Source organism: Procambarus clarkii, chromosome 10 (assembly GCF_040958095.1).
Source record: "Procambarus clarkii isolate CNS0578487 chromosome 10, FALCON_Pclarkii_2.0, whole genome shotgun sequence".
NCBI classification, from domain to species: domain Eukaryota; kingdom Metazoa; phylum Arthropoda; class Malacostraca; order Decapoda; family Cambaridae; genus Procambarus; species Procambarus clarkii.
The window spans coordinates 39,335,397-39,361,986 of NC_091159.1; the positions used below are offsets into that span (position 1 = coordinate 39,335,397).

Genomic DNA, 26,590 nt, shown 5'->3' on the forward strand with positions numbered 1-26,590 from the left:
TGACTGCTGTGTTTGGCAACTCGTCCTCGACTGACATTCGGGTGTGGGGGTTTTGGAGGTCGAACAGGGTCCTGGCTGCCCATTATTTGGTAAATATTCCTTGTCCCAGTCGTTCATGTGTGGCTTTGGGTCGCAGGTTGCAGCCAGTTATCGTGTCCTAGAGTTTATCCTTGCAGTACAGCCGCCTCCCGGTTAAATCCCTCTTTTTATTTACGTGGTTAGGTAGCTCCAAGGAGCTGAAGGAGCTCCCCCACAGAAAACCAGCGTTGAATGTAATGAAATGCCATTTTCTGGGTGAGCCCCAGAAGCTCCCTGGCACCCTCCTCCTTCCTTCTGGTTGGCGGTTTCGTTTTTGATGTTCAGCTTACAAACTGAGGTGAGGGGTCGGCACGTGGGTCTGGGACTCTCCCCTTCCCCTTTCGGGAAGGGGAGGGCTGCACAGATAAGCTGTGCTGTGGCGGTGAATGTCAATTGCTTGTTTGCTTGTTAACTTTCTTTTTGGGAATTCTATTTCTCTATTCGGTTTTGGGTTTTTACAATTTCTACCATGTGGGGTTTGTTTTGAAATGCCTACCTTTCTGGGTGCCTAACCCTGGTCGATAGCAGACAAGGAATACCCCTAAATACAAAGGGGGTACCTTAAATACCTTAAGCCATGGCTCCCTGTGCCTCTCTGAGGGGACCAGGTTCCAGGTCTGGTCCCCGGTAGGCAGGACTCCATTGACAGAAGCCCCAGACTAATATAGCGCATATCAGTACTATAACTCCAGGGAGCCTCCGGGGCTTGCCCAGAAAGTGGCGTTTCATTACATTCAACGCTGGTTTTTTGCAATGTTCTAGTAGTTGCTGGAACAAAACCAAATTTTGCTCTTTGCAGTAACCATGCCCAATATGATACTTTTCAATGTACAGTAAGTGCTTCTTAATATTCTTATGATACTGTATAAAGTTTTCTGTTAAATTAATTTTTGTTTTTTAACTTTACAGGTTACTATTACCATAGAAATAGGCATTCTGCTATTTTATCTCTTTAGAATTGTACACATCAGCGTCTTCACCCCTCTCACCCGATTCTGGTCAGATACTAAGAATATTTTGATTCTAGTGTTTGCTGGGGTGAGTATTGTAACATTTGGATACACAGTTTTAAGGCTTCATATTAGACAATTTAGTAGGATTGTTGTTGTTATTATTTTCTTCATAATAGACAATACAGTAGGATTGTTGCTAATATTCTTTGCTTCATAATAGACTACAGTAAAAGTATTGTTAATATTCTTTGCTGTTGTGCCTGAAATATCAACTATGATTTTGCTATGGGTATTTTTTATGTTTATGCATGATTGGCTAACCTACAATAACTTTTTAGTTTTATTGCTTGAACTGTTCATAATTTTTAACTTTTTTTTTGCAAGTTGAAATTAAGCAAATAAAAAAGGAGATATGCTTGACTTCTCATAGAAATGTTCTTCTTTCTGTGGAGAGTCCCTCTGGCTCCACGGAGCTATACCGGGCTGATATGTATGTATTAGACCGTGACATCGGTCTATTCAATGGAGCTCTTGCTTGCCAGGGACCATGAGCAAGAACCTGCCCCCTCCCCCTCAAGGAGTGAGGAGCAATGGCTTATAGAAACCCTCATGTGGTTGGGAGCATTCCATGTCTGCCATTGACCAGGCTAGGCACCCAGAAAAGTAGGCATCCCAAAACAAATTCCACCTGGTTACAAAATTGCTACCTAAAGCCGAACTGGCAAGAAGAGAACTCCTCAATTTAAGACAAGCAAACAAGCATGACATCACAACTGCCACCGCTCTGCTGTCTGCGCAGCTCTGCCCATCCTGGGAGGGGGAAGGGGGAGCCCCAGACCCCTTGTGCCTATCCAACCCCAGTTCTGAGGCTGATGTGTTGAGTAGTGGTTGTTCGACTCTGGCTCCTGTCTCTGAGCAGTGCTGTACCTTGCGGTGTTGTTCTGCTGTGTTGTGGTGTGCGAGCCAGGAGTAATTCTAGAAGTACTGGGGCTGCATGTGCCTTGGGTTCTCTTCCCTGGGTGCCCTGCAAGTACTGCTCTTGCGGCTTAGTTACCTTCCTCAAGTTGTTCAGGAACTATCTCTGTAGGGATCTTTTGCTGCTCGGTGATTACCCGCCCTTGGGGTCAGCTAGGATTTTCATTGTTGCTGTTTGACCTTGGGTAGAAGGTAGTAACGTTGCTTGTAGGGGCACAAGGTACTGTGCAGTTAGTTTCCCATTATACATAGCGGCCAGTTCTATTCCTCTTGGAGATGTTGTGCCTTTGCAGGGTTTTTCTTTTGCTTTTTGTTTCTTTTGCCTTTTTTTCATTTTGTTTCAGAGTCGGGACATGGTTTAGATGGTGGCGAGACTCGAGCGGTTTCTGGAGATACCCCATCTGGTTAGACGATGGAGGCATTCAAGCCTGCTCCTCCAGCTGGCACTTTGGGGTCTGACCAGCGGGCCCCCATTTTCCCAGCTTTTCTGGTGGCCTCTGCCTTTTCTTTCGAGACAGAGGGTTTGGAGTATTGCTCTGCCCCGGGTCCTATTGTGGAGGATCCTGGGGCTGGGTAGGAGTTGACTTGGGGTGCTAGGGACCCCATTTGACCCCTCGGCACAGAATTCTTGTTGCAGGGGAAGGGGGTTTTCTTACCTCCCTCCCTTTACTAGATTGATATGAGTTCGGCTCCTCGCTGGGTTTCCTTGGGTTCTTCATACCCTTCCTTCCAGAGGTTTTCTTCCTCCCGCATCCCGCCTAACCCTTTAACAGCGCACATTGTTTATATACAATTTGAGTAACTGTCACCAAATTGCTCACATCTTGTATGTATATGTGTGTGTATGTATGTATATATAAGTATATGTGTATACTGTATATATATATGTATATGTGTATATATATATATATATACTGTATATATATAATATATTAGTATATTTTGGTAGCAGTCTTTCCTGTAGACATATATTATTAAATATGACCGAAAAAGTAAGATTAATAATTCTAACACGAATTTTCTCAATCTTTCGTACATTACGCTTCACTGTTGGAGGTAAATAAAAAATCAATTCTCCAAAATTCATTTTTATTTCTAGTCTGACGCGACACGGGCGCGTTTCGTAAAACTTATTACATTTTCAAAGACTTTAGTTTCACAAATACACAACTGAATAGAACTTACGTATCTCCGATTTTATATCTACATTTGAGTGAGGTGGAAGGGGTGATGTGGCATTAACACAAGAGAGAACAAAATGTGGTATTAATAGGGTATTAATTTCATCAACACAAGACAGAACAAGAGTATTAATAGGGTATTAATTTCATCAACACAAGACAGAACACGAAACAATGGATATTGAATAGAAGTGTTTGTAGAAAGCCTATTGGTCCATATTTCTTGATGCTTCTATATTGGAGCGGAGTCTTGAGGTGGGTAGAATATAGTTGTGCAATAATTGGCTGTTGATTGCTGGTGTTGACTTCTTGATGTGTAGTGCCTCGCAAACGTCAAGCCGCCTGCTATCGCTGTATCTATCGATGATTTCTGTGTTGTTTACTAGGATTTCTCTGGCGATGGTTTGGTTGTGGGAAGAGATTATATGTTCCTTAATGGAGCCCTGTTGCTTATGCATCGTTAAACGCCTAGAAAGAGATGTTGTTGTCTTGCCTATATACTGGGTTTTTTGGAGCTTACAGTCCCCAAGTGGGCATTTGAAGGCATAGACGACGTTAGTCTCTTTTAAAGCGTTCTGTTTTGTGTCTGGAGAGTTTTTCATGAGTAGGCTGGCCGTTTTTCTGGTTTTATAGTAAATCGTCAGTTGTATCCTCTGATTTTTGTCTGTAGGGATAACGTTTCTATTAACAATATCTTTCAGGACCCTTTCCTCCGTTTTATGAGCTGTGGAAAAGAAGTTCCTGTAAAATAGTCTAATAGGGGGTATAGGTGTTGTGTTAGTTGTCTCTTCAGAGGTTGCATGGCTTTTCACTTTCCTTCTTATGATGTCTTCGACGAAACCATTGGAGAAGCCGTTATTGACTAGGACCTGCCTTACCCTACAGAGTTCTTCGTCGACTTGCTTCCATTCTGAGCTGTGGCTGAGAGCACGGTCGACATATGCGTTAACAACACTCCTCTTGTACCTGTCTGGGCAGTCGCTGTTGGCATTTAGGCACATTCCTATGTTTGTTTCCTTAGTGTAGACTGCAGTGTGGAAACCTCCGCCCTTTTCCATGACTGTTACATCTAGAAAGGGCAGCTTCCCATCCTTTTCCATCTCGTAAGTGAAACGCAGCACGGAACTCTGCTCAAATGCCTCCTTCAGCTCCTGCAGATATCTGACATCAGGTACCTGTGTAAAAATGTCGTCAACATACCTGCAGTATATGGCCGGTTTCAAGTTCATGTCGACTAAGACTTTTTGCTCGATGGTACCCATGTAGAAGTTTACAAACAGGACACCTAGGGGAGAACCCATGGCGACCCCATCTACTTGCTTATACATGTGCCCATCCGGGCTCAAGAAGGGTGCCTCTTTAGTACAAGCTTGGAGTAGTTTCCTCAGAATATTTTCTGGTATGTCAAGAGGAGTACAGGCTGGATCACGATACACTCTGTCGGCTATCATTCCGATTGTCTCGTCCACAGGTACGTTGGTAAACAGCGATTCTACGTCCAACGAGGCTCTTATCCCTGTGGCCCGTGTGCCCCGCAGTAAGTCAACAAATTCCTTTGGAGACTTCAGGCTGAAGGCGCAAGGAACATAAGGAGTCAGCAGGCCGTTGAGTCGCTTCGCCAGTCTGTACGTGGGTGTGGGTATCTGGCTAATGATTGGCCGAAGTGGGTTTCCAGGCTTGTGCGTCTTGACATTTCCATACGCATATCCAGGTTTATATTCCCCAATGATCTTTGGCAGGTGGAGTCCGGATTTCTTGGCGTTCACAGTTTCGATCAGTTTGTTGACCTTTGCTTTTAATTCGGCTGTAGTGTCCTTCGTTACCCTTTGGAACTTAGTTTGGTCAGAGAGTATGATGTTCATTTTCGCCAGATATTCGTCTTTTTTGAGAATGACATATATTGGCGACTTGTCACCTCTCCTGACAACTATCTCCTTGTTCTCACGAAGGCTTTTAGCTGCCGCTTTAAGCTCGGGGGACAGCTCATAAAACGGAGGAAAGGGTCCTGAAAGATATTGTTAATAGAAACGTTATCCCTACAGACAAAAATCAGAGGATACAACTGACGATTTTCTATAAAACCAGAAAAACGGCCAGCCTACTCATGAGAAACTCTCCAGACACAAAACAGAACGCTTTAAAAGAGACTAACGTCGTCTATGCCTTCAAATGCCCACTTGGGGACTGTAAGCTCCAAAAAACCCAGTATATAGGCAAGACAACAACATCTCTTTCTAGGCGTTTAACGATGCATAAGCAACAGGGCTCCATTAAGGAACATATAATCTCTTCCCACAACCAAACCATCGCCAGAGAAATCCTAGTAAACAACACAGAAATCATCGATAGATACAGCGATAGCAGGCGGCTTGACGTTTGCGAGGCACTACACATCAAGAAGTCAACACCAGCAATCAACAGCCAATTATTGCACAACTATATTCTACCCACCTCAAGACTCCGCTCCAATATAGAAGCATCAAGAAATATGGACCAATAGGCTTTCTACAAACACTTCTATTCAATATCCATTGTTTCGTGTTCTGTCTTGTGTTGATGAAATTAATACCCTATTAATACTCTTGTTCTGTCTTGTGTTGATGAAATTAATACCCTATTAATACCACATTTTGTTCTCTCTTGTGTTAATGCCACATCACCCCTTCCACCTCACTCAAATGTAGATATAAAATCGGAGATACGTAAGTTCTATTCAGTTGTGTATTTGTGAAACTAAAGTCTTTGAAAATGTAATAAGTTTTACGAAACGCGCCCGTGTCGCGTCAGACTAGAAATAAAAATGAATTTTGGAGAATTGATTTTTGATTTACCTCCAACAGTGAAGCGTAATGTACGAAAGATTGAGAAAATTTGTGTTAGAATTATTAATCTTACTTTTTCGGTCATATTTAATAATATATATATAATATATATATATATATATATATTATATATATATATAATATATATATATATATATATATTATATATATATAATATATTATTATTATTATAATTGAGTGGTACCTACCGTCGACGATTTAAATGTCCCGCGGCTACACGGGGTTCACATCAGCTTCCTCAGGGCTAGTAAACAGAAACCATTTAAAAAAAAAATAGTGGGTAACATTCCTGGGTGTGAGAGCCTCGGTGCTGAGTAAGCAACCAAGGCTGGCGCATGTAGCATGAGCTAACCGCACTGCTGTTCATCTTGTGACCACATCATTGCCTAAAAATGTCAAAATATATATGTAACTGCTATTATTTAGCGATGATAGTATTACAGAAGACCCCTGACTGTGATAAAAATGACCAGGATACTGATAATAGCAGGATTGTGGTGATAATTATTGCTATGCGTAGTATGGTGGGAAGAGTAATCTTGGTGAGGGAGCGTCAGCTGACTGTGTGGTGACCTCTGTTATTGTCTGAACTCACCATACCAGCTTAGTTGTACAGTTATGGTAAACAAAACATGTAGAATCTTATATAATATAACTTTTTTTTTTTTTTTAGTGTAATAAAAGCAAAAACAGTATGGTGGGAGGAGGAATGTTGGCGAGTGAGGTGTTGGTGAGGGAGGGAAGGTGGCGGCGTTTGCTGGCTGGTGTGTAGCGGCCACTCTTGTTCTGATATTCAGCCTCTGAACTGGGGGCTGGATAGCCGGCGTGAGGGGGTCTGTTCCCCCTTTCCCCTCTGCAGACGGCTGTTCAGACAGCTGCGCACCAGCGGTTATGACATCATGCTTGTTTGCTTGTATTAGATTGGGGAGTTGTTCTTGCCAGTTCGGCTTTAGGTAGCAATTTTGTAACTGGGTAGAGTATGTTTTGGAATCTCTACTTTTCTGGGTGCCTAACCCGGTCGATGGCAGACATGGAATGCTGCCAACCTCATAGGGGTTTCTATAAGCCATTGGTCCTTGTGCCTCTCTAAGGGGGCCAGGTTCTGGCTCGCAGTCCCCAGTAGCCAAGAACTCCATCGAATAGACTGATGCCACGGTTTAATACATGCATATCAGCCCAGTATTGTTCTGGGAAGCCTCCGGGACTCTCCCAGAAAAATGGCATTTCATTACATTCAATGCTTTTTATTTACGTTTGCAAGTGCAAAGCAATTCATTAATATACAATACTTGCTTTGTGAAGCATATTAGATTTATGCATTACTAAACTTTTCCCTTTAATATATCTTTGCTTGAATTGGTGTAATTCTTTCTTAAAATTTATCAGCATTTGTTTTATTTGAATGTGTGCATTTTTATTTCAGCTTACTTTTTTAGACATCGTTATATATATTGGACTAATAGAAAGTGGCAACTATGGTATTCGGTAAGTTAAAATATTTATTTAAACTTTTTCAATTTGTGCTAAATTTTTGCTTAATATTATTACCTTGTATGTATCATATTTATCTATATGCAAGTGCAGTCTAACTCTTGAGCACTCAAAGCAGGTCGAGTCCAAGATCTTCCCCTGACATTATAGGTAGCTATTGTTTTTTTTTCTTGTATTTATAAATATGAACATAGGGTATAGAAATAATAGAGAAATATCTGCTTACAGAGTACTATAATACATTTTGAGATGCAGTTGTCAACAAAGGTTAGCAAAAAGTAATATAATTGAAAACTTGCATAAAGGATTTGAATGTTAGACAGTAGACCTTTGGCACGTCAGCATGCAATACAATCAATGCAACATTAATGGCTAGGAATGGCAACATAATTTATGCAAAGGAGTATTCCTGATTAACCCTTCACCTGTGCATATCAACAAGGGTTGTTTCATTGGTGGTGCGCACATCAACCAGGAATGATTTTAGACTTGGTGTAAGATTTAAAACTCCCCATGGGTACACAGGACTCGCTTCCACTTTCTCAGGTCTCCAGTAAACAGACACCATCTTGGAAAAAAATCATAGGCACACCTCTTGTGTGTGAGGGGCCTCAGTACTACCACAGCCAAAGTAAGCTAAACAAAGTATTTTTTGTTTCTTGTGATTTTAACAATATTAGAAGGAAAAGACATTTTTTAATTTTCTGTGGAGAGCCCCTTCGGCTCCCCGGAGTTATACCGGGCTGATGTGTATATATTAGACCGTGGCAACAGTGAATCGAAGGAGTTCTAAGCCTACCGGGGACCAGAGCCAGAACCTGGCCCACTCAAGAGAGGCATGAGGAGCAATGGCCTAAAGACACCCCCATGTAATTGGAAGCAATCTTTGCCTGCCATCTACCAGGTCAGGCACCCAGAAAGGTAGGAATTTCAAAACAAACTACTGCTGGCCAAAAAAATTGCAAACTGAAAGCCAAAAAAGCAAAGAGAACTCCCCAATCAAAAACCGAGAAACAACATAACGTCACCACAACCACCGCGCATCCGTCTGCGCAAACTCCCCCCCTCCATGGGAGGGGGACGGGGGGAGGGGGGGTTTCCCAGACCTCAACGCCAGCAACTTTCCTCAGTTCAAAGGCTGTTGTGATGGTGAACGTTCGATCACTCTGGCTCCACTCTTTGCGCAGTACTGCAGTGCTGTGTTGTTGCTCTGTATTGGTAGTGTGTGAGCCAGGAGTAACACAGGAGTACTGGGGCTGCATGCACCTAGGGCTACCATCACTAGGTGCCCCGTAAGTACTGCCTTTGCGGCCTCAGGGCTATCTTCCATGAGCCGTTCAGGAGCAGCTACCTCCATGTGGTTCTGTCGCTGCTCAGTGATTGCCCGCCCTTGGGGGTTCAGCTGGGTTGGTTCTTGCTCCTGTTTTCCCTTGGGCAGGAGGTAGTTTCACCGCTGGCTGGGGCGCGAGGTACTGTGCAGCCGTTTGATATATGCATAGCGACCGATTCTGTTCACCTGGAGACGTGCTTTTGCCGGGTTTTTCTTTTGATTTTGTTTTGTTTTTCCTGGAGGAGGGCTACCTGATGTGGCGGTAGGACCACTAGTAGGTTTTTGGTGGCCCTCCACTAGATCCCCATGCTTGCACACGTCGCAGAGGTTCAGCTTTTAGATTGTTTGCTTGGTAGCTCTGGGATAACCAGTTAGCAATACCTCGCCTGGGCTTCCCTTAGTATTCAGCCTAAGGGCCCTGGAAACCCCCATTGGGGCTCAGTGGTCCATTTTTCCTATCCCCCTCCCTGTACGATTTTGTTATGAGTTCGACTCCTCCCCGGGTTCGGTTCCGAGTTCCCTTGGGTTCTTCGGTTCCCTCGTCCTGGAGGTTTTTGGCTTCCCGCATCCCACCGAGGAAGGTATGGGAGGCCCCTTGCGGCTTACCTCCTACGAGATCCAGATTACGCCTCGATATTGAAGCCTTCTTTTTGAGTTGTGCTTCTCTTTTCCTTATTGGGTGCCTTTCAAGGTGCCGGAGTCTTCCTGGCTGGCAGACTGCCTTTTTTTCGTGCGGGGCTTGGCATTCGTTCTGTCGGACTGCGCACTTGAATGGCGAGAGTTGCCTACAGTCGTTCTGGTTTTCTTGGGGAATGAGTTGGAGCACCTCAAGGCGTGCTTGTTCACCCCTGTCCCTTCCTTATGGTGTCGGCCAGGTGCGGTTTCACGTGCAGGTTCCCTCCCTTTCAGCATCCCAGGTGGCCGAGGATTTGTGCGCCCGTGGGCACTTGGCTTCGGTCTTGCGCATCTTTTCCCCTGTTGGAGCCGTCTGTCTTCGGACTGGCTCGTGCTGGGTGTGGTGGAGATGGATTACGGGGGCAGGGTTCAGGGGAATCTATCGATCGCTCTCGCGATCGATAGATTCGGATCCCAGGAGCCTTACGTCAGCTGCTGCGTCACTGGCTTCCTCTGTGGGTTTTTTTGGCGTTCTGTGCGTGGCGCCTCCCCAAGCCCCTCGCTCGATGTGTTCACGGATGCCTCGTCTCTCAGCTAGGGTTTTGTGACAAGTGCTCACCAGGCCAGCCAGAGTTGGTAGGGTCCGTCCTTCCGTTGAGCTCACAGCATGGCGCAGGAGTTTGCAGCGGTGTGGCATTCGTTTTAGAGGATTCTGGTCGCTCAAGGAGCAACAATCTGGCTACATTTGGACTGCTCCCCGGTGGTTCATTACCTGAACCGTGGGGGTTCGATGCGGTCCTTGGTTCTTTGAGGGCTGGTAGCTTCGGGTGACTCGTCTGCTGAGTTCTCAGGGTTTGGCTCTCCCTCCTGGCAGTTCATGTTCAGGGGGTGTCAAACGTCCTGGCAGACAGCCTGTCTCGGTTCATTCCCCTTTCCACGGAAATGATGGTCGATGCCAACTCGTTCAGTTGGCTCTGCCAGACGTACGGACGCCCAGAGGTGGACCTCTTCGCATAAGCGTGGTTGAGGTGTCTTCCAGTTTATGTGGCGCCCTTCCCAGACTGCGAGGGCGTCGGGGTCGATGCCTTTCGGCTGGACTGGTCGAAGTGGAGTTATCTGTACCTCTTCCCTCCGGTCCAGTTGTTGCTCTGGATCCTAGCTCAGTTGGAGACTTACCAGGGGAGTGTGGTCCTGTTGACTCCTTGGTGGCCAGGCCAGCCTTGGTTTCAGGCGCTTCTTACTCGTTATCCGAACCCGAGGGCCTTCCCGCGGCTCCACTTCTTTCAGCAGATCAGTCCGGTTCGGTCCGTGGCTGGTTTGATTTTCTCTTTCACTCTTTGCGTCTGGTCTTTTTGACATGGGTGTATCACCACTTGTATGATGATCAGGTGACTTCATTGATGGTGTCCTACCTGCGAGTTTCGTCTAGACAGCAGTATGAAATTTCCTGGCGGTCCTTTAGTCATTTTTGTCTCTACCGAATACTGTCACCTCGTATCGTGCGGTGCTGGTGGAGCCGTAGCAGCTTGCATTCAGGGTGGATGTCACTTCTGCTCTGTTCCGCAAGCTTTCTCGGGTGTTTCACCTCCGGCCTGCTCACACTGCCTGCGCCGTCCTGCTCATTGGACCAGGTGCTCTCTTTTCTCTCTTCTCCTCGGTTTATGGTGTCCCCCTCGGTTCAGGACTGTTTTTCTAAGGCTCTATTTTTTCTTGTTGGCATTGGCCTCTGGGGGTTGGGTTGGGAGCTTCATGCTCTTCTCCGGCACAGGGGTTTCTGCTCTTTCTGTCCTGGTGGACAGAAAGCTGCCGGCGTGAGGTCTGGGACCCCCCATTCCCCTCCCAGGGAGGTGGGGGTTGCGCAGACGGTTGTGGTGACATCATGTTGTTTCCCGGTTTTTCATTGAGGAGTTCCGTTTGCTTTTTCGGCTTTCAGTTTGCAATTTTTTGGCCAGCAGTAGTTTGTTTTGAAATTCCTACCTTTCTGGGTGCCTGACCTGGTAGATGGCAGACAAAAACTGCTTTCAATTACACGGGGGTATCTTTAGGCTGTTGCTCCTCGTGCCTCTCTTGAGGGGGGCCAGGTTCTGGCTCCGATCCTCGGTAGGCTTAGAGCTACTTCGATTGACTGTTGCGATGGTCTAATATATACACATCAGCCTGGTATAGCTCCGAGGAGCCTCCGGGTCTTGCCCAGAAAATGGTTTTTCATTACATTCAATGCTGTTTTTTTGTGCGCACCATAGAGTTGTCACATGAAACAGGTGCAAAGTGAAAGGGTTAAAATGCCCTGGCATTATTTGTTAGTAGCTTGTGCATGGATTGTTAACAGGTAATAAGAGCATGGATTGTTAACAGGTAATAAGAGCATGGATTATTAACAGGTAATAAGAGCATGGATTGTTAACAGGTAATAAGAGCACGTGTGAATGGAATGGAATGTAACGAGGACCCCTGAAGATTCCTGTAATATTACTGTTTATAATTCTTAGGAAAGGAAATGCATGTCATTTTTGCATGGTAACAGTTCCTGTATTTATCTGTGATTGAATATATGACTTACTAGAAAATACTAGGGATGGAAAACTGTGTGTTGAACATATGATGGTAAGTATGTTAGCTTTTGGTTATACATTTGTTTGTTGCTGCAGTGCTTTTTTTGATGTTATGTTCTACTAATTTAGCAGTAGAACAACTCTTCTCAAGTTTTCTGAATAAATTAAGCTCTTTTGCAATTGTTAGGTGATTGTTTCTTTTATAACTGCTGCTTTGGGTTCCAGTAGTATGGTACAGTCAGGTTCATTCACGACTCACAATCGAGAATTTCTGGTTTCGAATCCTGGCCGGGACAGAAATAGTTAGGCTTATTTTGATATCACCTATTGTCCCTCTTCACCTAACAGTAAGTAGGTACTCAGGAATTAGTCAGTTTGTTGTGAGGTTGCATCCTGGGCAGAGTCAGTAATTTGAACTTGGGGAGGGGGGGGAGGGAACCTCGATATAAGCCTAATGTGTATGAATACACTGGCTGTCTGAACCCCAACACAGTGAATTATTTTTAATTATTAACAGGGTTACTACTGATGCCAGGCATATTCTATCTATAGTTATTCTCATTCCCGAAGGTCCCGTATTAGGTGGAGGTGGGGTACATTGCAATCATTTCTTGAGGAGGCTCTTATCACCACAAACTTTCCCTCCCTTTTTTTCGTTTACAGTCTTGTTCCACTTTACCCTTTCAAATCCTAATTCAAGTTTTTGTTCAAAAGAATGTGTGTACAATGAATATAAGAGTAACGTACAATTGTGGGGACAGGAGTTACTCAAACTAATAAAGCCACTATTACTTCATAGGGCTAATATTATTTTCTTCATAATAGACAATACAGTAGACATTTTGAAGCATTTTGGGCAAAAGATACCAGTCATACACCTCAACCATATGATCACTTTACTTCAACCTTGTACACCCTTCTCATAAAACAATTCTCTGACATGCCCATACCACCTCAATATATTTTCCTTCACTCTCTCCACAACTTAACATTTCATTCCCTCAACACTTGCCCAACCACTTGGGTTAAACGGTAGAGCAACTGCCTCGCTTCATGTAGGTTGGCTTTCAATCCCCGACCGTCCAAATGGTTGGGCACCAATCCTTTCCCTCTGTTCCATCCCAACTCCTTATCCTGATCCATTTCAAATGCTGTATAGTCATAATGGCTTGGCACTTTCTCCTTATAATTCCCTTCCTTTCCCTTCCCTTCCCTTCCCTTCCCTTTCCTTCCCTTCCCTTACAAATTTCACTCGTATAACATCTCTCATATACAGTGGAACCTCGAGTGACGAGCGGCTCTGTCTACGAGCATTTCAAGTAACGAGTGAGCCACTCGCTGAAAATTTGTTTCGATTGACGAGCTTCCACTCCATTAACGAGAAAACCATGTGGTGCTTCCTAGCGTTCCCGCTGATTCTTGCAAATTCTCGGACACCTCCGACGATGCAAAATCATATATTTGTTTTAAAGATGATAATGATGCTGGGATGTAAAGGGGTGATTGCTGTTATGTTGCAAAGCATTGAATTTTTTTTGTAGAATCAAAAAATTTGAAACAAGAACAAATGTCAAAAAGATTCGTTCAGTGCGTATCAGGTAGGCTGCTCCATGTTTCTTATAACAAAAAAATAACAAACTAAAATTGAACAAATTTAAAAACCGGACAAATGTCATAAAGGGTCGTTCAGTGTGTGCCATGTAGGCTGCTCCATTATTAATAAATAAATGAAAAATGAAAAACAAATTGAACACATTTGAAACAAAGAAAGATTGTCATAATGGAGCATCCTACCCGACAAACAATGAACGAACCTGTATGGCATTTGTTCGTTTTTCCAATTTTTTTTTTTTTTATAACATGGAGCAGCCTACCTGACATACACTGAACAAACCTTTTGCTATAAAAATGAAAAAAATAAAAAATGAACAAATTTGAAAAACGGACAAATGTCACAAAGGTTTGTTCAGTGTATGTCAGGTAGGCTGCTCCATTGTTTAAATAATCGAATATCATATTGATGTTTTTCGGCGGTGGAACGGATTAATTTTATTTACATTATTTTAAATGGAGAAATTAGTTTCTAAAGACGAGTTTTCCACATGACGAGCTCGGTGCCGGAACGGATTAAACTCTTTAATTCGAGGCGCCATTGTACTTCCTCATTGCTATACATATCCCACACACTTACACCAGATGCTTTAAAGAAACTAATTTCCTCTACTTGTACTCTTGAGCACTTTGCCCTTTCTATACCCAAATTTCACTTTTAAATATTGGCTGGGAGTAGTATACAGTACTCTACTATCTCTGCCCTATCTTAACTACCATACCAACATTCCTTCCTTTCAGTCACCTCTTTTACCCCTCTTCTTCCACACACATTATCCTCTCTTATTACATCTTCCCTAATACAAATTTTATCTAACACTGTCCAAAAGTATTTAACACTTACTACCTCTTCCAGTATCCTTTCCAATCATGATGTTTTAGGAATGTGTCCTTGTCTAAATTAGGGCTAACTGTTCCATTACCAAATGTTTCAATATTTTGAGGTTTCTGTTATTTTGAGATTCAAATTTTCAAGATTGTATTATAGGAACAATTTTGTGTTTTATACTCATTTCCTTAGATACACGCTAGAAATTATGGATTTTCAAATTGCATTTTATAATGAAATTATATTTGTCATAAATATCATGACCTATTGTTTTCTCCATTATGCACAATAAATTACCCAAGTAACTTTTCAGGTGGTCTCGGGTTTTGCGACCGCTGTTTGCTGTGAATTTTCCCGAGATGCGTCAGATCAGAAGATCCTTCCGTAACCTCCGACGAACGCTTCCTGATGTGGTCAATGTACTATTTCTCTTCTTCTTCAGTTTGGCTATATTTGCTCTCATGGCTTTCAAGTTGTTTGGTGGCAGGTTAGAAAAGGTTTAATGGCTTTATACTAATACATTTCTGTGTTTTGCAATAGCTTTTATATGATGTCTTGGAATAAATCACCAGTTTAAGGGTGTGTTTTTCAATTAAGGACTAATTTGCTTGTAATGTTGCACTAGTTTACATTACTAATACAGAAAATCTGTTTAATTTTGAGTATGCTGCAGTAAACTATCAATTATCAGAATTCACCATTTATTTAATTATTTGGGTATTGCACTTGTGTTTTATATACAAGACTTACAGTGTATAATGTATACATTACACTTGAGTATTTATATTAAACTTCATTGTGTCCCATGGCATATTCAACTCATTTTCAAGCTTTATGTCTGTAATACAGTCCAGTATATACATACTACAATAGATATAGATTTGTAGGTTAGATTGTGTGTGCTAAAGAAATTTTTTTGGGCACAATTGTTTGGCCTACATTAGGTGTTGGATGATTTGGTTAGATTTGGTAGAATTTTCTATATCTTGCTTAAAAAGTATTGTTATAGACTTGAAGTTTTACTTGCTGTAGCTATGCTTTGTATGCATAAATACAAATATGAACTAACGCACATTGTACGATACAAGTGACAGTGTTAGACCATCATAAAGGATGGGCTGGTATTAAGAGACATGTAATAAAGTGAATGTGGGTTGATTGCCAAGTCATCTTAATAATTGAGAGTTTACTGTATTACATTTCATCTCTGTAATAGCACTCACTAATATCTTCAAAAAAATAATTTAATGCTATTTTGTACCCTGTACTTGAGTGACATCCTTGTAAACCATATTTTTATTACCTTCTAAAAATAAACTAAGATTCCTGTGCTGTATGTCTTTGTTTTATAATTTTGTACTACAGGTACAGTCAACCTGGTTTTCTGTAATTGGCATTATAGTTTCCGTCACACTTTCGCATATATTTTCTTAACTTCTTTGACTTAATAACTAGGATGGTTAGGTGATGTTAGTTTGTTTTCTTTGCAACATAAATTAAAAACCTTTTCCCTTTTGTCCAAATTCAATAGTACTGTACCTATTTCTACTATCTAATTGTCTTTTATGTCAATGTTTGTACACTGATCCTCATCATTACTATAAGTACTACCTAAACAGGAGGATGGGTTGGATGTAGGCACCATACAGCTGCTACATGGTACACTTATTTTGTCCAGGTCCTCTTGAAGGGCATGACAATTGTCTCGGTCTCATCTTCTGTAGCATCTTATATGAACATGTTTGCTGATAATGCTAATTCTGTATTCCATCTCGTAGGTTGTTTATGTAGACAAAGAACATTTCCAGTTCAAGAACTGAACCCTGTGGGAGCCGGTCGGCCGATTGGACAGCACACTGGACTTGTGATCCTGTGGTCCCGGGTTCGATCCCGGGCGCCGGCGAGAAACAATGGGCAGAGTTTCTATTACCCTATGCCCCTGTTACCTAGCAGTAAAATAGGTACCTGGGTGTTAGTCAGATGTCACGTGCTGCTTCCTGGGGGTGGCCGCCTGGTCAAGGACCGGGCCGCGGGGACACTAAAGCCCCGAAATCATCTCAAGATAGCCTCAAGATAGGTACTCCACTTGATATTTCTCTAGTCCGATACACTGTCTCTAATTACTGCTCCTCATTTTTCTGTCTGTTAAAAAAATTTCATCCATGTTAAAAGTTTCCCCGTCACTCCAGTGTTTCCAGAATAACCTCTTGTGAAACTGTCAAAAGGCATTTTTTTTGTGGGGGAGCCTCATCGGCTCCCTGGAGCTACTGGCCTGATATTAGCTAATATTAGTACAGGGCTGTTCAGCCAGAACATGGTCCCCTCAGGGAGGTGAAGGGAGTAATGGCCTATGAAACTCACATGTATGAAAGTATTCATGTCTGCCATCGATCAGGGTTGAGAACCCAGAAAGGTAGGCGCTTCAAAACAGACCCCACCTGGTAGAAATATTGCAACCACAGACCGAACAGAGGCGAGAAACTCCCCCCCCCCCCCCACACACACACACACACAAGTGGATGCCTGCTCTGGTCTCGATTACCCGATTGGCTTCACCCTGCTGGTGTTCCTTCTGTGTGTTGGCGGTGGCTGTTTGTACTAAGGGCTACATGTGTTTAGGGCGCCCTTTCCTAGGTGCCTTGTGAGTACACCTCTTGGGGTTCCGATTCTCTTCTCTGGGTTCTTCGGGTCCCCCATTCCCGTAGGGGTAATATGGCTGCTTGGTTTGCTACCTCGCCCATGAGGGTCAGCTTAGGTCTCGGTCCTTTCATTTGACCCTGGGTAGGGAGTGGTTGCTGGTTGGGGCGCACTGGGCTGCCCAGCTTGCATAATCGCAGCAGCCATGACTTTTTCAGACGTGTCTAGGTTGTGGTGCTTCCTCGAAGTTCTCTTTCATTCTTTAGTTTACTTTATTGCCCATTGGGAGGTTGCCACAGTCCATATTAGGTGCTACCTAGGTTCAGTAGAGCAGTCCTCCTCTGGGCCTCTGGGGTTACTCACCTCACAGGGGCTAATTTGCCTGGCTATATTATGGGGATACAACCAGCTTTAGCAGTTCTGTGCCTGGGTTTCCCATAGGGATGTATTCCCCTGCATTCTCCCTGGAAAACCCCCATCGGGACTTTGTTGACCACGATGGATGAGTCATCCGAGTCACATCTTGCCTTGTGCGAGTTTGAAGGATGCTCGTTGCCCCTGATACGATCACCTGTATTGCCTCAGTCATGCTGCTTTGTTAGGTCAACGACACCTTCAACGTGGAGTCTTGCGAGACTTGTTCTCTGCTCGTCCTTCAATTTACCCATAATGCTACGGCTGAGGTTAGGGGTCAAGCAGCTCTCACATTACATGCTAGGTTTACGTAGCTGCAATACGCACAATTGGTTGGCTGCTCGAATGCCCCAGGGCTGCCCCATTTTGGTCACAGGGACCGGGACTTGGGGGTGTTGGTTGCTTCAATTTTGGTTGTTCTGTCCATGCCCCTTCATTCTCCCCTTATTGGTGTGGTTCACTGTTCTCCTCCTCCCCCCTCCCCTTCCTATTTCCAGCTCCTAAACATCCGAGGGTTTTGGAGTCGGGGCAGGGTTTAGCTGGGGATGAGGGTTGGGCGGCTCCAGGGTTTGCTTCATTCGCTGCAGGGATGGAGGCATTTGAGCCGTTTCTTCCTGCCGAGGCTCCTGGGTCCTTTCAGAAGGTCCCTTTCTTGGATGCCTTTCCCTTGGACTCTACCTTTCCTTCAAGGATGGAGGACGTTGAGAATGGCTCTACCCCGATCCTAGTTTGGTGGATTCCGGGGCTGGGGGAAGGCAGCCTGGGGCATTTGGACCCCTTTCGATCCTGCCTGGGTTTTAGTCCCTTCAGGGCGGGGCCTGCTGTTGCAAGATTCGGGGTTTTTGTACGCCCCCTCCCCTTCCTTGTACAAATTTTATATTGGGTTGACTCCCCCCTTCCCACCCCCTTGGGCTTGCGGCTGCTTTGACCTCTTTGACTTTGACCTTGACCTTTGAGAGTTTTGACCTCTCGAATTTTCCCTGCAGGGATTTGGAAGGCCTAGGTGCATACCTCCTGCAAGACCCGGCTTCCTCCTCAGTACATGACCCAGTCTCTCTTGAGTTAGGGTCTTCTTTGCCGTATTGAATATGTTACGAGGTGCCAGCGTCTTCCTGGCTTGCAGACTGCCCTTTCTTTTCGTTGGGGGCGTAGCATACGTTCTGTCGTTCCCTCATGCTTGAGTGGCGGGAGCTCATTACGGTGTTGCAAGTGTACTTTGGGAGTGCATTTGAGCATCTTAATGTGTGCTTGTGTGCCCTTGTGCTTCCTCATGAATGTGGTGTGCTCCAGTTGAACGTCCAGGTCCCTTCCCTTTTGACTGCTTTGGCTGCGGAAGATCTTCGCGCTTGGAGGCATTTGGTTTCAATTATTCGCTTCTTTTTCCCTTCTTGAGCTGCCCTTTGACGAGCTTGTGGAGGATGTAGAGGAGTTGGCTGCCTGGTCGTCGTTTGCCATATTGACTTCGGCGGCCAGGGCGTCGGTAGTGTTGCTTAAGCTGTTTTATTTCACCTATCCTCCGGGAGGCGGTGTCCTTTTTTTATGCCTCCCGCCTCGCGTGTTGGCAGGCTGTCCTCGCTCTCTCTGTGGATTTTGCTTGGGCCCTGGCTCTTAGGCTTTCATCTCCACTTTGTCTGCTATTGTTTGCAGATTCGGTTGTGTCTCAGTTTCTCCAGGCGGCTTCTGCTAGTTGCCGCTCATCCATCCATCCATCCATTCCTCCCTCCCTCCCTAAGGGTTAAAGCGATCTAAGGGTTAAAGCAGAGCAGTGCAGTGGTTAATGCCTTAGTCTAATATATCACATATTAGCCCGATAGCTCCAGAGAACCTCTAGGACTCGACCAGAAAATGGCATTTCATTACATTCAACGCTGGTTTTTTTATTTTTATTTTATATATTTCACAAAACTTGACATACAACTAATTTACTTCCTTGCCCAATAGCAAGACTTTCCAATCAAATTCCTTAAAGAAGTTCCCCATAGTGTCTTCATGTGAAATTAGGTTTTTGAAGTGCTTCAACTTCCTCATTCTCTTCTAGATTATATCACATTGCATACTTTATTCCTAAAAGGACATCCCTTCCCCTCACCCTCATAGCTTGTTGAATGTGCTGATACATGAATGTCTTCAGGATGAGCTTTATGAAGTGTGTGTGTGTGCACGCGCCTCCGGCAATAAGCTGGTGTCATACCCATTCCTATATCATTCTTGATTTATGATTCCCATAACTGCTTAAACTAACTGTATTTACCTAAGTGTTCCAGCTCTTATATCGCAAACCCTATCAGTTGTCTTGTTTGGTATGTCCCTGATCCCATTGATCTGTCATTTACATATGAGCATGTGTTCCTTATATCTCGGTAACATGTTCACTTCAGCTTTTGTCCCCTTGTACCAAGTGAGAGAGAGATTGAGGCTTCCTGTGAAATAAAATTGCTTGGAGAAGACTGAATGGAGCAAATTAAATTTAAATTTTGATCATATTACCTATAATCCAAAAGTTTTCTCATAGGAATCTGACGTGGGTGGATGGCCGGCCCTACTTTGGAACTTACTGGGATAGTCTCTTCGACCTTTATGTTTTGGTCACAACTGCCAACAACCCTGATGTAATGTAAGAATTTTTATTTTATTTTAAATACAAGTGCTGTAATATAATTTTGCCATTCTTTTTATCTAGTTATCTCTGATAGATATAACTTATGCCATTTCTGTGGAGAGCCCCTTCGGCTCCCCTAACCTATACAGGGCTGATGTGTATATATATTAGACTGTGGCAACATTCAATCGATGGAGTTCGGTCCTCAGTAGAAACCTGGCCCCTCTCAGAGAGGTATGAGGAGCAATGGCCTATAGAGACTCCCATGTAATTGGAAACAGTCTATGTCTGCCATCTACCAGGTCAGGCACCCAGAAAGGTAGGAATCTCAAAACAAACTACAGCTGGTGAAATTGCAAACCAAAAGCCAAACGAGCAGGCAGAACTCCCCATTCAGAAATAGAGCAAACAAACATGTCACCACAGCCACCGCGCCGCTGACTGCGTAACTCCCCTCTCCCCGGGAAGGGGAAGGGGGAGCCCCAGGCCCCCCCCTCACACTGGCTACCTAACCTCAGTTCAGGACTGTTGTGTTTGATGGTGGTTCATCAACTCTTGACTCCATCCTTTTGAGCAGTGCTATCCATAGCAGTGTTGTTCTACTGTGTTGGTGGTGTATGAGCCAGGAGTAACACAAGAGTAATGGGACTGCATGCGCCTAGGGCAACCTTCCCCAAGTGCCCTGTAAGTACAGCCCTTGCGGTTTAGGGTTATCTTCCATAAGATGTTCAGGAGATTACCTCCGTGTGGTTCTTTTGCTGGTAGGTGATTGCCCGTCCTTGGGGTCAGCTGGGGTTGTTCTTAATCCTGTTTGACCTTGGGTAGGTAGTAGTATCATCGCTGGCTGGGGCGCAAGGTACTGTGCAGCTGTCATATATACTCATAGCAGCCAGTTCCGTTTCCCTGGAGACGTTGTGCTTTTATGGGGTTTTTCTTTTTCTTTTTCTTTTGTTTGCCTGGAGGGGGGGGGGGGCTTGCCTTGTGTGGTTATAGGTCCACTTGTATTTTGGTGGCCCTCCTCTAGGTGGGAGGGGAGCCGGTCGGCCGAGCGGACAGCACGCGGGACTTGTGATCCTGTGGTCCTGGGTTCGATCCCAGGCGCCGGCGAGAAACAATGGGCAGAGTTTCTTTCACCCTATGCCCCTGTTACCTAGCAGTAAAATAGGTGCCTGGGTGTTAGTCAGCTGTCACGGGCTGCTTCCTGGGGGTGGAGGCCTGGTCGAGGACCGGGCCGCGGGGACACTAAAAAGCCCCGAAATCATCTCAAGATAGGTCTCCGTGATTAAACATGTCACAGGGGTTCAGCTTTTAGTTTGGTAGCTCTGGGATAACCGATTAGCAGTATCTTGCCTGGGCTTCCCTTAGCAGTCAGCCTATGGGGCCCTAGAAATCCCCATTGGGGCTTCTTGGACCGATGGAGGAATCCTGAGTCCCACCTCGTTTTGTGAGAGTTTGAGGGTTTGTCCCCTTGTCTCAGGGTGACAATCATCTTTGCCTCCACCATGCTGCCTGTTGGGTCAATGATACCTTTGTCCCGGAGTCCTGCGAGTGGTGTTCCTTGCTTCTTCTCCAGTCTACTGTTCATTGGGTGCAGGCAGCATCTGCGTTGCATGCGCAGTTTAGGTTGCTGCAACACTCTAGGTTAATTGTCTTTCCGGATGCCACACGGCTGCCCCACTTTGGTTATAGGGACCTGGACTTATGGGCACTAGTTGCTTTGACTTTGGTTTCGTCCGTGCCCCCTTGTCCTTCCCTCTGCTGTGGTTTATCCTGTTCCCTCCCTATCCTCTGCTCCCGACTTCTAAAAGTGAGGGTTTCAGAGTCTGGGCAGGGTTTTATTGGTGGTGAGACTCGAGCGGCCTCAGGAACTGCCCCATCTGGATCGGCAGCGGAGGCATTCGAGCCTGTTCCTCCTGCTGGCGTTTTTGGGTCATGCCAGAGGACCCCCTTCATCCCTGCTTTTCTGGTGGACTCTGCCTTTTCTCCAAAGGCATAGGGTTTGGAGGACGGCTCAGCCCTAGGTCCTGACATGGAGGACCCTGAGGCTGGGGAGGAGTTGACTTGGGGGGGTTCTTGGGCCCCATTTGACCCCACTTGGGTGTTGGTACCCTCGGCGCAGGGCTTGTTCCAGGAGGAAGGGTTTTCGTATTCTCCCTCCATGTATGAATTTGATATGAGTTTGGCTCCTCCCCCGATTCAGTTCCGGTTTCCTTCCTTCCGGAGGTTTTTGGCTTTCCGCATCCCACCTCGGGAGGTGTGGGAGGCCCTTGTGGCTTACCACCTGCGAGACCCGGGATTACGACTCAATAGTGGATCCTTCTTATTTTGAGTTTGATGCTTCTTTTCCTTACTGGGTGCGTTACGAGGTGCTGGAGTCTTCCTGGCTGGCGGACTGCCCTTTCTTTTCGATGGGGGCATGGCATGTATTCTGTCGGACCCCGCACGCTTGAGTGGTGGGAGTTGACTACAATTGTTAGGTCATTGACTCACCCATGGGGGCGAGTTGGAGCACCTCAATGCATGCTTGTTCACCCCCTGTCCTTCCTCGTGATATCGACCAGGTTATGCAATACCTTCACATGCAGGTTCCCTCCCTTTTGGCATCTTTGGTAGCTGAGAATTTGCACACCCATGAATATTTGGCTTTGGTCTTGCGCTTTTCTCTCCTGGAGCTGTCTTCGGACTGGCTCGAGGAGGATGTGGAGGAGCTAGGTTCCGGGCCTGCGTCCGGTGCGCTTGCCTCCGGCTTCAGCTGCCTTGTTGAAGTTGTTTGCGGTGATTCTGAAGGAAGTGGTATCTCTGTTCTTTGCTTCACGCCTCGCGTCCCGACGGGTGGTCCTCGTCCACTCTTTGGAATCCGCTTGGGCCCTGGCTCTTGGATTTTTGTCCCTCTTAGATTTTTTGTTGGAGGGTCTGGGATGGCCTCTTTCCCCTCTCAGAGAGGGGGAGCTGCGCAGACAGCAGCGTGTTGATGACTGTGACATCATCTCGTTTTTCGCTTGGGAAGTTCTGTCCAACAGTTTGGCCTTCAGTAGCAATATTTTAACCAGATAGGATTTGTTTTGGGGCACCTACCTTTATAGGTACCTGACCCAGTCAATGACAGATATTGAATGCTCCCAACCACACGGAGGTTTCTCTAGACCAGGGGTCTCCAAACTATGGCCCGCGGGCCACATCCGGCCCGCCACATAATTTCATCCGGCCCTCCAAACAAATCCCTGTGTGGTGGCCTTGAAAAAATAATTATCGTACGAATGGCATCGCAGAATTATTCAAAGCTGGGGCTGCTGACTGGTGGCGCTCAACCCGAGTCAGTTTTCCTCTCTCTCGATAGTGTGACGCACAGATACTAATACTGGTAGGTATGTGTTGTGCATTACAACCAATCAGTTGTGTATAACTGTATATTGTGGGGATGGAGGGCGAGTGGGGCTTCGCTGCTTCCGTTTCAGGGAGCACAAACACTGTACAATATTCTTTTCTCTGTACTTTGACAATGCCTTTATCTTAGTTATACAAAATAGCAATTTCATTTTTTATTCCTCCGGCCCGCATAAATATGGGAAATATATAATGTGGCCCTTACATTGAAAAGTTTGGAGACCCCTGCTCTAGACCATTGCTCCTCGTACCTCTGAAGAAGCCAGATTCTTGTTCGTGGTCCCCCAGTAGGCCTAGAACTCCATTTGCTTGACTGATGCTAGGGTCTAACACATTCATATCAGCCCGGATAGCTTTGGGGAGCCTCTGGGTCTCGCCCAGAAAATGGCGTTTCATTATATTCAACGTTGTTTTTTTGGGGTTATGGGGGAGGGGGGGCAAGAATCCTTCCTGTGTGTATTATTTATTTATATATTAGATATGCTGTTCAGTATATATTTTCTTCTTGCTAATCAGGATGCCAGCATTTGATGAATCAGCGTACTATGTGATCTTCTTTGTGGCCTTTCTTGTGATATGTTTCTTCATCTACATGAACATCATTCTTGCTGTCATCTATAACAACTACAGAAAGCATCTTAAGGTATGTCTTAATTTTAGTGTGCATTCAATATAAAGGATATAATTGGTTTTCAAATAGGTTTTGCAGAAGACAAAAAATGCATCAAGTTTGTCCATTGGACAGTCGGTACAGAAGCACAACCCACATTATTCTCTGGTGTTTATAATGCATTATTATTTTGTAGGATTATTATGAAAGCTGTATCTCCTTGTGTCCCTAAAGCTGATTTTCACCTCTATTGTCTTGGCCAAGATAGACTTTATATACAGATAAAGATTCGTTTTCTTATATTTTTGCCATATATTTTAGAAATATTTGTTGAGTGAACCAGTTTAAATTTGAACTCCAAGGTATGTATGCCAAGATGTATTTCCATGAAAACAATATGGAATTCTTACCATGGACGTCTATGTCCCCGATATGAATACCTTATGGTGTTCACAAGAGAATTATTATTATTATTTATATTATTATTATTTATATTATTATTATTATTATTACCCAGTAATAATAATAGTTATAATTATAATTATAATAATAATATTTAGACTGTACAATGGACCTGTTTGCATCTGCATTGAATCGGAAGCTTCTGGCATATCTGATGCCATTTCTGATGTTGCTTTCTCAATAATTGACATGCATTTTTCTATTGATATTGATTTGTGGGTAGAAAATATGTGGCAGGAAATTGTTTTGTCTGGAACAAGTAGGAGCAAGAAGAAACAACCTAACATAGATGAAGAGCTTTAATTGGTGTTGAAAAGTGGTGTAGATTGGGAGTGAGAAAGCTGCCCGTGGAGTGTGGTAATCATTTCATGTGTTTCCTCTCATTATTCATGAATACTTACGAATTTTTAATCTAATATTGTTTGAGCATGGAAAATATTTAACAGTATGAGTAGACCAGGCAAAACAGAGAAGAGGTATCATAACATGAACGAAAAGGTTATATTGTTCTATACTGATACAGAAGAGCGATCAGCGCTGGAGTAATGATGGAATCTGACAAGGCTGATGTTGGCATGCTCACTGCTTTCTGACAAAAAAAAAATCCCAATGAAGTCAATATTTCTTGTAGAGTTTAAGAGAAAAATTCACAGAATCTTGTTACAGTAATTAATGAGTTTAATCAAGAAACTTACAAGCACTCTTGTAAGTGCTTGTAAGTTGTAAAACTCTTTTAATTTATTCAGTTTGTCTTCATTATTTATACATTGTTAGTATGAAGAAACTCTGTAACATTGTTGTGAAAATATAATAAAAAAATGTAAATCTGGATCAGATTTTATAACGATACGAGATGTTGTAAGTGCGACTGTCTTTTGACGATTTATGATGTTGGTAGATATCTATACAAATTAATTTTGAATGTCTTTGCTTCATTATGTTCTTTTTATGTATCCAAAACTTTGAGCAGAAAGGTCATTATCAATTTTATGATTCTCTGGTATGTTATTTGTAATCTATGCTCTACAAACATATTTATACTCACTTTATTTCTATTTAAGTTTTAACAGATTTTCCTACATAAATTTGATCACAAGTATAAGGAGTTTAATCAACACTTCTTGCAAAACTGTTTATCTCCTCTTTGTCTTACTCTTAATTGTTTTCTGATGTTTAACCAATCAGTTTTACAGTACAATACTGCATTAATACATCTATGTTCATCGTCTTAATATAAACTGCAAAGGTATTTTCTTTCTGGCAGAATGAAGTGAGAAAAACAGTGTTCAGTAAGCGCCAGCAGCTGAGCAAGGCATTTGAAATCCTCGCAATTGACTCTGAGGGACAGTAAGTGATCACTGTTGTTTCAAGCAAGTTTAAAATATAAATATTTGTATAAACACAGAGATAAGGCTACAAGCAAGGGTGTAGAAATGTAAGGTGGATATGCCATTAGAAATGGTGTTCGGTGAAAATGTTAATATGTTGAGATTTAAAATATGCAGTGAATAATAAAGTCTAAAAAGATTTACAACAAAAAATGAAAGTAGAAAGAATCCTGTTATTAAAAATATTAGTTAAAATACAATGAATGAGCTATAAATGGAGCAGTAGTTAAAATAGTGAATGTGCCATTAGTGACTAGATATCAGTATATCAGTTGATTTTCATGAAACTTTCCAGCATGGATTGTTTTACTTGCCACAACTTGTGAGTGAAACTTGAATGTATACAGAGATTGGAGGTGTAATTGTTGAGAATGATTTAGCAAAAGAATGCACACTGTAAATATATGAATGCGTGTAAACCTTTGTTAGTATGCTTGCCAGGACAACCAACAAGGCCAGTTGGTCTGCTACAGTACTTGAAGACTGGCAATGTTCTCTTGTTTTTATTTATTGTATCTTTCTTTTTTTATCATTTTTATCTTTTACTGTTGTTATATGATTAATACCCTGTAGAAGCTTGTTGCATGTGTTTGAACCCATATTAATGGAGGAAGGTTTATTGTTTCTGGGTTGACTCC

At 43.7% G+C, this 26,590-nt stretch overlaps 1 protein-coding gene across 2 annotated transcripts in view; it reads left to right on the forward strand.

Moving 5' to 3' along the window:
- The window catches only part of LOC123745497 (two pore channel protein 1), a 74,548-nt gene that overhangs the window by 22,585 nt on the left and 25,373 nt on the right, over positions 1-26,590 (forward strand). For both annotated transcript variants that reach the window (XM_069321899.1, XM_045726075.2), the window contains exons 6-11: positions 988-1,116; positions 7,454-7,515; positions 14,772-14,945; positions 20,022-20,123; positions 24,009-24,135; positions 25,829-25,911. In XM_069321899.1, coding sequence (XP_069178000.1) covers positions 988-1,116; positions 7,454-7,515; positions 14,772-14,945; positions 20,022-20,123; positions 24,009-24,135; positions 25,829-25,911 — 677 coding nt within the window. The remainder of the gene's footprint in view (positions 1-987; positions 1,117-7,453; positions 7,516-14,771; positions 14,946-20,021; positions 20,124-24,008; positions 24,136-25,828; positions 25,912-26,590) is intronic.